Raw genomic sequence first — 13,650 nt, 5'->3', positions numbered from 1 at the left:
AAAAAGATATTTAAATTTTATTCTGCCAAGGACCTTTTATTTCTCTTAATGCTAGTTCCAACTAGTCATATACATTCACTTAGTTTGTACTATACAAAGAGAAATTCTCAAGTTTTCTACTTACCAAGGCAACTATTGGTATAGGCACACCAAATATCTCTTCATCCACTGATCCAAAATAGTGGCTTCAAATAAAATTTATTAAAAAGTTAGTGATAGTTGTAGAAATATTAATTCTAAAATTCAGCAAATCATTTTTAGCATAGGATAAAAAGTTACATAATAAACATATAAGCCCCTCAATCATTTAATAAAATGCTTTCCCCCACCAAAGTAAAATGAATTCAAGAATTTTGCTGGTTTCAATGTCTAATGTTCATTATTACCTCGTGTCTTTCACAGGAGGCAGGATAGAGAGTGGTATCGAAAGCACGGAGGTAAGGAGCCCACTCCAACACATCTGAGCATAGAAATATATCATCAGAATATAAATATTTACATATTTCAAATCTATAAACATTTCAAAACATCATGGTGTACATGACAAATATATAAAAGTTTTGTCAGTTAAAAATAAATTAATTAAAAAAATTTTAAATCTAGCCTGTATTATACAAAAATAGGTAACTCAAAAGGAAGAAGAAAAAATCTTTACCTCATATGGGTCAAAAAGTCCAGTTGTACTAGCATTTGAAAAATCTGTGGCATATGCAGAACCTAAATTTACATTGGAAAAATGCATTTATTATCAGATAGTATAAATCATGAATTAAAAAATAAAATCCTAAGCCCCCTGCTGGCGGATTGGACCCCTCTCTCAGCCAAGAGAACCCTAGAGAAACCTTAAAACTGAGTTCCCAGCCATGACAGGATGGGATGTAGGACATGCCTCCTTACACTTCCTCCCTTGCTAATTGCCATCAGGTTTTTTTTCCCCCCAAAGACTAAACAGAAAGCAATCTGGTGATCCAGACCAGCATTCTTTCCTGATAAGAGATAACCAAGCTGAGTGGTTTAAGCAGTGTATGGAGCATGTGCAGAGGGTTTTCGTGTCCTTGTTTCACCTTTTGACACCAGAGGGCTGCCATATTCTGAACACATACCTATAAAGGGGTGTAAAGCTTGACTGCACATGCACTTGTGTCTCTTTTCATAAATATTCATGACTCCTCCTATAGCTTATTGAATATGTATATTTTGCAATCCCACTCAGCATAAATTCCTTTTCCCATGTTCCTCCCTTAAAGTATGTATTTCTGGCTATGGCCAGGGGCTCTGCTTTCCAGCCTGCAAAAATGGCTACCCACAGACTACAACCCTTTATAAGAAATAAAGCTCTCCTTCGCAAACTATGAACTTCATTATTTCTTCAGTTAACAAAATCAACCCTGGCAATCAATGGAGAGACATATGTCACAGCCAGATTGCCCTCACATCCTGTCCTGAGTTTATAATCTATACCTTTGTCTACCTTCAAATTCATTCCAAAATATATTTTTCAATGTGAAGTTTCCAAAAGCAATTTTCTGTTTAATTTTTATGAACTTTTATAATTTACAAAAGCATTTTCATATACATAGCCACTTTATGATCCCCAGTATAAAGATGAAGAAAGAGGTTCAGAGATGCTCAGTGATCACCCATAGTTATACCCAGTTGCAACATGGCAGATTTGGTATCCAACTCAAGGCTTATCACTCTTGAAGTTCAGACTGTTCCCCAATCTTATATTTGAGGTTTATCACAATTTTAAAATTGTCCTCTTCTTATAATAAATCTAGAGTAAGTCTAGCTTTATTGCAACATGTGGTTATTATATTAGGGTATTAAAGAGCAGTATGCCTGAGATACAGAAAGGAAAAAAGTAACTTCTACTTTTTTGGCCAGGCAAAGTGGCTCACGCCTATAATCCTAGCACTCTGGGAGGCCAAGGTGGAGTATCGCTTGAGCTCAGAAGTTCAAGACCAGCCTGAGCAAGAGCAAGACCCCGTCTCTACTAAAAATAGGAAAAATTAGCCTGGCGTGGCAGCTCATGCCTGTAGTCCCAGTTTCTTGGGAGGCTGAGGCAGGAGGATTGCTTCAGCCTGGGAGTTGGAGCTTGCTGTGAGCTAAGCTGATGCCACATCACTCTAACCTGGGCAACAGAGTGAGATTCTGTTCCAGGAAAAAAAAAAAAAAAAAAAAAAACTTCTACTTTTTTAAGACACATTATTTCTCTTGGTCAAATTTCAGTTACTTGAGAAAGATCTGTCAGAACATCTTTACCTTTTGTGAGTTTATGTAACAACCAGGTATCAACAGTCCCAAAGCAACAATTTTCTTCTTCAACTGCCTTTTGCACCTTGAAAATACAACAGTACAAAAATCAATGCAAAAAGACTAAGTTATTAAGTGCATGATTAAGTGCAAATCCACTGATATGATAAATTTTTGATAAAAATTTATATAGAGAAAAACAATTTCTGGAATATATTCCAAATAGTTCTAAGTGATTATTACAGAGTATGAGATTTAGCACGGGGAAAGGGAAGAGATTTTCATTTTCTATACAGTATTTCTGAAAGGCTTTTAGTTTTATACCAAGCATGTGTTGGTTACTTTTGTGTTTTAAAAAAAAAGGGCAAAGTATACATACAAATACAATAGTATAGCCTGTAGCAGGGATGGCATGCTATGGCCCACAGGCCAAATCCAGCCCACTGCCTGTTTTGTACAGCAAGTTAAGAATGGTTTTTAATACTGAAAACAAAAAAAGGAGGAATATTTTGTGACACATGAAAACTATATGAAATTTAAATTTGTGCATACATAAAGTTTTATTAGAACACAGCTATGCCCATTTATTTATGGATTACCTATGGCTTCTTTCATACTACAATGGCAGAGTAGTTGTGACAAAAACTTTATGGCCCTCAAAGCCTAAAATACTACTATCTGGCCTTTACAGAAAAAAATTTCCAGTCCTTGGCCTAAAGCATGGCAAGGGAAAAAAAGTGTCAAAACCTCTTTAAAATAGTAAATAGCTTGCTAGGATGTTATTAACATACTGGAGAACAATTTCCTGAAATGAATTTTATCACCTCTCCAACTCTTATTTGTCCTTCAAGACTAGCACTTCCTGGCTTTGTCCAACCCGAGCCCCCACCCCACATACACACTCCTCCTAACTCAGTCTGCAGTACCCTACGGATACCTTCCATTAGCCACAGCATTACTGCTTCTCTACTGGAGGCTAAGCTCCTCAAGAGCAGGGACATTCACATTCATAATCCCAACATTAGGAGGGTTCTAGGCATGTAGCAGATGTTCAAAAAAATGCTTGTTAAATAAATAACTGAAATAAAAAGAAAAGCAAATAGAAACATTTAAAGATAAATTGTGGGGCCAGGTGCCGTGGCTCACGCCTGTAATCCTAGCCCCCTGGAGGCTGAGGCAAGAGGATCACTTGAGGTCAGGAGTTCAAGACCAACCTGAACCAAGAGGAGACGCCATCTCTACTAAAAATAGAAAAATTAGCCAGGCATAGTGGCATGTGCCTGTAATCCCAGCTACTTGGGAGACTGAGGCAGGAGAATCACTTGATCCCAGGAGTTTGAGGTTGCTGCGAGCTAGGCTGACACCATGGCATTCTAGTCCAGGTGACAGACCAAGACTCCATCTCAAAAAAAGAAAACTTAAGATAAATTATACTTTAATAGTAGAAACGATTAATAAAATGAAAAGAAATGGCATGAGTTCCAAAAAAGGATCATCTGTAGATTATTTATAACAAGTATTTTGAAGATTCCATTTAAGAGTTAGACCACTTAAGTAAGGCATGAATAATATTAAAGTAATATTATATTTCAAAATTTTCTTAAATTTAGAAAATATTTTCCTTAATTTTTTTTTTTAGAGATAGGGTCTTGCTGTGTTGCCCAGGCTAGAGTACAGTGGCTATTCACAGGCGTGATCATAGCTCACTACAGCCTCGAACTCCTAGGCTCAAGTGATCCTCCTGCCTCAACCTCCTGAGTAGCTGGGACTACAGGTGTGCACCACTGCACCCAGCTTAAATTTAGAAATTTTTACTCTAAAATTTGTTCCAGATACAACTTTTTTTAATCACCAAAAGTTAATCCGTATTTCAGTGAATAACACGATGCTTTGCAAGTAGTAAATTCACTAATTCATTCCAAAAATATTAGTCAGGCCCTCTGATAGGTGCTAGGTGCTTGCAAGGTTAGGGCAACACATTATAGACATAAAGGTTTCCTAAGGTAAGAGGACCAAGGTTAGTCCTCCTCATACTGGGATAGGACTGCAAATGGCTCCACCCTAAGAGTAAGTGTAAACTAGGACAAACCCTCATAGGAACTGCTACTCTGATTTGAATCATTTCAATTATTAAACTGAGTGTTTGTGTGTGAGCATAAATTGACAAGCTGAATCTAAAGTTTGTGTGGAGACAAAAAGGACCAAGAAGAGCTAAGACAAACCTGAAAGGAAATGTGACGCTTACCTCATACCAAATACAAAAATCAATCCCAGATGGAGTATATAGACTTATAAGAGGCAAAAAGTAGAACATAATACAGAATAATATCTTCATAAACTCAGAATGGGAATAATTTTTTCAAAAGGACACAAAAAGGCACTAAATATTAAGATTGATAAACTGTACTGCTTTAACAACCTATGTTTTCAAAAGATATAATTGAGTTAAAAGGCAAAAGCCAACTGGAGAAAATACTTGCAACACATACAAAAGTATCTTCCAGAATTATGAGAAATATGCAAGGAAAAAAGAAACACAATTTAAAAAAACAAAAAGACTCCAATTTCCTGTCTGACGTACAAAGAGTTTTGAAGTCGTTACTTCCATCATCACAAGAATGATGCTGAACAAAGTGAAAATCAGCAACTCTCCTGAGATCCATCAGAGAGGTGAGGTCACAAGGCAAACGGTCACCCTGAAAACTGGAAAGACGGTGAATACAGAGAACAACTTACCCGAAGCAGAAGCCACTGCTAGAGTCTGATAGGAACACGTAAAGAGTGATTAATTGCTAGAGACTAAATTGTGGACTAGCTTGAGAAATAAAAATTCTTAAGGGTCATCCTTAGGAGAATCCAATACTTTTATGAGTTTATCTCCACGAGCCCTGCAAAGATCTCGGGGCTTGTGCTTCTGGCAGGAAAAAGGGAAAAGTAACCATTTTGAAATAAGCTCAGAGTGCTCTATATCTGCAATAAAGGATAATCATTATGCCAGAGCCTAACTGAAGTGGGAGCAGGGCTGTGACCAATTACAGCCCCTCTAGTCTTCCTGCTCCACCTAAAAAAGCGAGAAGAACTCTGGAAGGTCATAGCCCAGGGACACAGGCTCACTAAAAGACTAAGACCTAATCATAGGATTAGAGACTGCTCCCCCTCCCCACAAACTTCACCACTACGTCAACAGGGCTCCTGAGCTATGACAGGGGATTACAGCTGAAAGAACTGCAAGCCTCAGAACCTATTTCAGAAGTCTCCAGGGAAACCCAAAGATGACAGGAAAGATAAAAACAAGGACACCAAAGGATATTTTAGCCTCTGACATCACAGCTACAACAAACAGTAAACATAGCACAGCTCCTAGTCAGATAAACATAAAACCTCACATTAAAAGCCTAATTACCTCAGTTTCTTTTACCCAGTATTTCATGCTTAGCTTTCAAGAAAAAAAATCAAAGGCAAGAAAAAACATAGTCTGCAGGGACAAAGCTGGCATAGAAAAAGATATAGCAGAGATTTTGGAATTGTAAGACAAGCAAGGAATTTAAAATACCTGTGATTAAATGCTAAGGGTTGTAATGAAAAAAGTGAACAACATGCAAGAACAGATGGGAAATGTAAGCAGAGAGATGGAGACTCTAAGAAAGAAAAAGGAAATGCTAGATATCAAAAATACTGAAACAGAAACAAAGAAAACCTTTGATGAGCTCATCAGTGGAATGATCACAGCAAAGTAAATCAGTGATCTTGAAGATAACGTTAATAGAAACTTCTCAAACCGAAAAGCAAAGAGAAAAAGAATGGAAGAGAATATTCATGAACTGTGGGAGAATTACAAGAGGTATGACATGTATAATGGGAACATAAGAAGAAGAAAGAGAAAAAGGAACAGAAATATTTTAAGTAAAAATGACTGAGAATTTTCCAAAATTAATGACAGACACCAAACCACAAATCCAGGAAGCTCAGAGAACAAGCAGAATAAATATCAAGAAGTCCATGTCTAGGCGTATCATAGTCAAATTGTAGAATACCAAAGATGGAGAAAATCTTGAAAGAAGGCAGAGGAAAAAAACATCTTACAGAGGAAATCCTATGCTGTAATTGATGGATTGCTAGAGGCTCAGTGTGGACAAAGCTGAGTGCAGAGGATTTTTAGGGCATTGAAGTTATTGGGTATGTATAATGGTAGATACGTGTCATTATATATTTGTAAAGACCCACAGGATGTACAACACAGTGAACCCTAATATAAACTATGGACTTTAGTTAATAATACATCAATATTGGTTCATCAATAGTAACAACCATATTGCACTAAAGCAAGATGCTAACAATAGGAGAAACTGGTGGTGGTGGGTGTGGGGGGTATATAAGAACTCTACTCCATTCAATTTTCCGTAAACCTAAAACTGATAAAAAAAAAATAATAAAATCTATAAATTAAAAAAATTTTAAATGGCAAAAGATCTAAACAGATACCTCACAAAAGATACACAGACGGTAAATAAGCACATGAAAATATGCTCTATGTCATATGCCATTAAGGAATTGTAAACAATGAGATACTGCTACACACCTATTAAAACAATAAGATACTATTACATACGTATCAGAATGGCTAAAATTCAAAGTACTGACAACATCAAATGTTGGAGAGTATATGGAGCAACAGAAATTCTCATTCAGTTGGTGGGAATGGAAAATGGTACAGCCACTTTGGAAGATAGTTTGGCAGTTTATCATAAAACTAAATTCAGTCTTACCATACGATCTACCAATTGCATATCTAGGTATTTACCCAAATGAGTTGAAAATTTATGTCCATATAAAAGCCAGCGCACACAAGTTTACAGCAGCTTTATTCATAATTGCCAAAAACTAGAAGCAACCAAGATGTTTTTCAATAAGTGACTGGATAAACAAGCCATGGCACATCCAGACAATGGCATATTATTCAGTAATAGAAAGAAATGAGCTATGAAGGAACAAAAAGACATGACAAAACCTTAAATGCATATTGATAAGTGAAAGAAGCCAGTCTGAAAAGGCTACATACTGTGTGATTCCATCTCTAAGGCATTCCGGAAAAAGCAGAATTACAGAGACAATAAAAACATCAGCAACAGCCTAGTTTCAAGTGTTCAGGCAAGAAGGATGGGTAGGTGAAACACAGGAAATTTTTATGGCAGTGAAACTACTGTGTATGTACTGTAATGGTCAGTACATTACGTTGATAATAATGTTTCAATATTGGTTCAACAATTTTAATAAATGTGCCACATCAATGCAAGATGCTAGTAATAGGAGAAACTATTGCGGGGTGAGGGTATATTGGGGGATGAGGATATATGGGAACTCTATGATTTCTGCTGAATGTTTGTATAAATTTAAAACTGCTCTAAAAACAAAAGTCTATTAATTTTTTAATGGACAAAAGACTTAAACAGGTATGTCACAAAAGGATATACAAATGGTCAGTAAGTGCATGAAAAGATGATCAACTTTGTTAGTAATTAGGGAAATGCAAATTAAAACTACAATGAAATTTAAAAGTGTGAACTGTTCTATTCTGTTCCTTTTTCAAGATTCTTTTTGCGATTCTGGGTTCCCCAAATTTCTACATGAATTTTAGGATCAGTTTGTGTGCTGCAAAAAAAAAAAAAAAAAAAGTGGATGGGATTTGGTAGGGATTGTGTTGAATCTGTAACTGTAGATAAATTTGGAGAGTACTATAATCTTCACAATTTAAATATTCTAATCCATGTGTATAGGATGCCTTTCCACTTATTTAGGCCTTCATTAATTGCATTCAATGTTTTGTAGTTTTCAGAGTATAAATTTTGCAGTTTTGTTAAACTTATTCCTAAGTATTTTATCTTTTTGATCTATTATAAATGGAATTGTTTTCTTAATTTCATTTTTGAATTGTTCATTGCTAGTATATAGAAATACAATTGATTTTTATATATTGTTCTTGTACCTTGCAATCTTGCTGGACTCATTTAAGTTCTAGTACTTTTTAGGGGATTCCTTAGATTTGTAATATACAAAATCACATTATCTGCCTCATAGAGATAGCTCTAGATTCCCTTCCAATCTAGTTGCCTTTTATTTCATTGTCTTGCTTTATTACTCTGGCTTACAACTTCCAGTACAATGTTAATTAGAAGTGGTAAGAGTGGACATCCTTTGTCTTGTTCCTGAGCTCAGGGGAAAAGCATTCAGTCTTTCACCATTAAATATGGTGTTAGTTGTGAGTTTTTCGTAGATCAGGTTGAAGAAGTTTCCTTCTCTTCCTGGTTTGTTGAGTGTTTTTATCATGAAGAGATGTTAGATTTTGTCAAATGTTTTTTCTATTCATACATTAACTGACATGATCATGTGGTTTTTGTCCTTTATTCTAACAATATAGTAAATTATATTAATTGATTTTTAAATGCTAAACCAACCTGATATTCTTGGGATATTCCCACTTGGTCAAGATATATAAACCTGTTATATGTTGCTAGATTTGACTTGCTAGTATTTTGTTGAGGATTTTTGCAACCATATTCATAAGAAATATTGGTCTATAGGTTCTTTTCTTGTGATGTCTTTGATTTGGGTATCAGGGTAATACTGGCCTAACAGAATGAGTTGGGAAGTGTCTCCCATTCCAATAATGAAAGTGTAACCCATTATTGAAAGTGGGCTCCTGAAGTCTCAAACTATGACTGTTCAATTGTCTTTTTTCCCCTTCTCTTCTATTTTTTGGAAGAACTTATGAAAGACTGCTATAAATTCTTCTTTAAACTTTCAGTAGAATTCACTAGTAAAGCCATCTGGTCCTGAGCTTTTCTAGGTGACAATTTGTTACTTACTAATTCAACCCCTTTATTTGTTATAGATTAATTCAGAATACTTATTTCTTCTTGAGTCATTTTCAGTACTTTATGTATTTCTGGGAAATTTTCCATTTTATCTTAGTTATATAATTTGTTGGCATACACTTGTTCATAGTATTGCCTATTAATGCTTTTTATTTCTGTTAGGTCAGTATTAACATGCCCTCTTTCATTCATAATTTTAGCTATTTGAGTCCTCTCTTTCTTTGTCAGTCTAGCCAACCTTTTCAAAGAACCAACTTTTGGTTTTGTTGATTTGCTTCATTGTTATTCTATTCTCTATTTCATTAATTTCTACTCTAACCTTTATTGTTTCTTTCCTTCTGCTAATTTGCTCATCTTTTTCCAGTGTCTTAAGGTAGAATGCTAGACTATTGATTTGATTTTTTTCTTCTTTTTAAATATAGCCTTCTATATGTAATATAGTCTGGCCATAAATTTCCCTCTAGGCACTTTTTTACCTGAATCCAGTAAGTTTTGGTATGTTGTTTCTCCATTTCATTCATCTCAAAGTATTTGCTAATTTCTGGTGATTTCTTCTTTGGGTATCTTAAAGTGTATTGTTTAATTTCCACAAATTTTTGAACTTCCCAAATTTTCTTCTGTTATCTTACTTCTAATTTCATTCCTTTTTGGTCAGAGAACATATTTCGTATGATTTCAATCCTTTGAAATTTATTGAGGCTTGTATTATGGCCTAGCATATGGTCTTTCCTCAAGAAGGTTCCATGTGTACTTGAAAAGAATGTATATTGTGCTGTTTTTGGATGGAGTTTTCTATATATGTCTGTTAGGTCTAGTTCATTTTTATTGTTATTCAAGGTTTCTATTTCCTTATTGATCTTCTGTCTAGTTGTTCTATTCATTTTTGAAAGTGGGATATTGAAGTCTCCAACTATTACTGTTTAACTATCTATTTTGCCCTTCAACTCTGTCAGTTTTTACTTCATGTATTAAGAGGCTTATGTTACTGTAAGCACAGCCCAAGGGCCACTCAGACTATAACGCTGGGGTGGCTACAGGGAAGCCATTTTGCTTCGAGTATGCCTTTGGCTTGTTCTATCTTAAAAGTTTAAAATTAACCTGCTGCTTGCTTATACAGCTGCTGGGCACAAGACTGGAAAACAATCTCCAAAATAGGCCACTCACAGACTGCTGATAACAAGATCCACCAGATGACCTACTGATTGGTGAAAACCATAGAGCAAGTAATGATTACTTGCACAAACTTTGCTTTCTGTCATCAACCATCTTCACCCCTTCCCTTTATAAGTTGCTCAGTAAGCAGAGGTGACAAGATGGTCTTTGAGACAACAGTCTGCCATCTCCTCAGGCTGCTTTCACTTGAATAAACTACCTCCCCCTCACCAGCACTCGCCTTTTATGTTTGGTTCTCAGGTGGCAGGCAGCCAAACCTGCATTCAGCAACATTATTACATACATATATATTTATAACTGTTATATATTACTGATGAATTGATCTTATCATTATAAAATTCCCTTTTTATCTTTAGTAACATTTTTTTTTGTTTCAAAGTCTACGCTGTCTGATATTAATACAGCCACTCCAGCTTTTTATGGTTGCTCTTTGCATGATACATCTTTTCCATTCATTTACTTTTAACATACTTGGGTTTTTTTTTTTTTTTGAGACAGAGTCTTGCTCTGTTGTCCAGGTTACAGTGCCATGGCGTCAGCCTAGCTCACAGCAACCTCAAATTCCTGGGCTCAGTGATCCTCCTGCCTCAGCCTCCCAAGTAGCTGGGACCATAGGTGCTCGCCACCACGCCCGGCTAATTTTTTGTTTCTATTTTTAGTTGTCCAGCTATTTTTTTCTATTTTTAGTAGAGACAGGGTCTCAGTCTTGCTCAGGTTCATCTTGAACTCCTGCCCTTAAGCAATCCTCCCGCTTCAGCCTCCCAGAGTGCTAGGATTACAGGCATGAGCCTGTATTTGTATTTGTATACACACCTGGCCCGTATTTGTATTTTTTAATTGAAAGTACATCCTTTTAGACAGCATACTTGGATCTTGTTTCTTATCCAGTCTAAAATTACAATGAGTTATTCTTACCCATGTGGCTAAAATACAAAAAACTGATAACATCCATTATGGTAATAAATGAAATCCAAAGTCCTGTCATCACTGATGATGGATGTGTAAACTGTTATATTAATAATCACTTTAGAAAAGTGTTTTGACATTATTCACTAAAGGTGAAGATATATATATATTCATGCCCTAAAAATTCATTTCTATAGACACAGTATTTACATGTACACCAAGAGATGCATTATTCACAATAGCCAAAAACTGGAAATAACTCAAATGTACATGAACAGAATAGATAAACTGTGGCAAAATCATATAGTGAATAGTACAGAGCAATGAAACTATAAGCAAATTAACTGACACATAACACGGGTATATTTCACAATGTTAAGCAAAGAAAATTTGACACAAAACATATACACTGTATAATTCAATTTATATAGGTCAAAAATATTTAGGCAAAACTAAAGTATGTTGTTGAGGAATAAACACACAAATTGTAAAAGTAGAAAGAAAATGTGATATAAAATATCACAGCGTTCTAGTTCTTGACCCAGGTGGGGTTACACTGATGTTTGTTCCACACTATCTCACTGAGTGGTATATTTTTGTTTTGTTCACCTTTCTAGATGTGCTGACAAATAAAAAGTTTTAAAAAATAAATCAATTATGCCTTTCCTTCCATTCCAATATATGGTGGACACTTAATTTTCCCTCAAATAATCAATCACTATTTTTATTCCTTGAATTTTTTTCTTCCCCATAGTCTTTATCTCATTTCTACACAATCTTTTCTTACCTCAATCAGATTCTGTAAAATCCAGGCTAATCGCACAGAAGTATGCTGGGTTGTGAAATTGAACAAACTGGCTGCAAAAAGTCGTTTACTTCTAGTGAGAAAGTGAAGCACTCGGCAGGAACTATGTAATAGCTATTTAAAAAAAGATACTGTAAGAAAATGTATTTAATGATGCTTGATGTTTCCATGTCAATTCTATTCACATGTAAACAAATTCAATAACAAACAGGTCTTTTAACTACTTATAAAAGTGTTCTAAACACTTAAGAAAATCAAATACAGCAATATTATCCTAAATAGACAATCTGTATTCAAACATATGAAATATAGCACATCTATCTTGAATTCCTTTAGCAAATACCAGTGACTTGGGTACTTATAAACATTTTTTTAAACAACTATTTTCTACCTCTATACCTATTCTTAACTATGAAAAAATGAAGTGAAGGGAGAGAATTAGGGAGGAGGCTGTATTTGCAGTACTCTTATTTCACTAGGATATGTACTCTCAAATTTTATTGTAGGCCTCTCAGATCAGTCTGCACTATTTAGTAGTAGGGTAGCATTGATTCACTGCTATTCAAATAGTAACATCATCTACATAAAGCTGTCAGCTAATCTTTGATTTTGAAGACTCATATGCCAAATATTTTCACATTATGTAAAATATTATATCTTAGCTTCAAATTGCCCCTATGAATCAAAATCTTGAGAAAACACAATCCCAGCTAGTAAAGAATGAGCTCTTATTCTGTCCTATTAGAAATCAAGTTAGTACTAACTCAGCAGGTAATATCCCAATACATTAAGTACTTAAAATTTGGGATGTGTGATTTTAATACTATCTATACTTATCTAATAATTAAAGATAAAACATATCATATAGTTTAAGATTTATTTCTTAACAAGCAAAACCTTTACTTTAAAAAAGCCTTAGGTACACAGAAAACAAGCTTCAAATTTTAAGGTTTGTAAGATATACTGAAAAAAACAAAAAACTTTATCCTGCCACACATTACAAGAACACAGATGGACAATTATATATATAAAACTGATGCTTTAACAAAATATTCACTTATAGAGAACTTATCCACTTGTTGAACTTTCCCACTTTTGTTAATCCCCACCTCATTCCCAAAATAAATTTTAAAATTTTGGTTTATTTGTGAAAAATAGTAACATAAATTTGTTCCTTTCATTTTTATTATAGTTGACAATACATCAATAAAGAAAATCTGTAGACTCAGTTATCTCTATATTTCAGTCTTATCCTTTTAACTTCCTTTTCAACCTTGTTCAGTGCTCAAATCTTTGCATTTCTTTATACTTTACATGGCATATATATTTTTTAAATTATTTATTAAAATATAAGTCTTTTTAAAACTATGCAAAGTGCCCACTCATAATTCTTCCTCTGATTTGTCATAAGAAATGATTTAAACTGAAATGGGTTCTTCCTCCATAAGCACACGATACTTCTCTCATAAAAAATTAGATTTAGGATACTTTAGGGATTTTCTGTTGAAACAAAGATACCTGGGGTGGGGTCACACAAAAATATTAATATTAAGAGCTCTAACACCTAAACTGTTAGTTAACATATCAATAATTAACATCTTTGTTCATATATCCAACAACTATTTATTGAGTACTTTC

The 13,650-nt window shown here is 34.7% G+C and overlaps 1 protein-coding gene across 1 annotated transcript in view; it reads right to left on the bottom strand.

Moving 5' to 3' along the window:
• Positions 1-13,650, bottom strand: part of GK5 (glycerol kinase 5) — a 64,616-nt gene that overhangs the window by 28,185 nt on the left and 22,781 nt on the right. The window contains exons 5-9 of the mRNA XM_069473146.1: positions 11,995-12,126; positions 2,266-2,341; positions 656-717; positions 387-460; positions 125-185 (exon numbers count right to left, since the gene is read on the bottom strand). Of these exons, the coding sequence (XP_069329247.1) occupies positions 125-185; positions 387-460; positions 656-717; positions 2,266-2,341; positions 11,995-12,126 (405 nt within the window). The remainder of the gene's footprint in view (positions 1-124; positions 186-386; positions 461-655; positions 718-2,265; positions 2,342-11,994; positions 12,127-13,650) is intronic.

The sequence above is a fragment of the Eulemur rufifrons genome, chromosome 7, assembly GCF_041146395.1.
Source record: "Eulemur rufifrons isolate Redbay chromosome 7, OSU_ERuf_1, whole genome shotgun sequence".
Lineage (NCBI taxonomy): Eukaryota > Metazoa > Chordata > Mammalia > Primates > Lemuridae > Eulemur > Eulemur rufifrons.
Note: the sequence above shows the minus strand (reverse complement) of the source record. Positions and strands in the feature narration are given on the sequence as shown.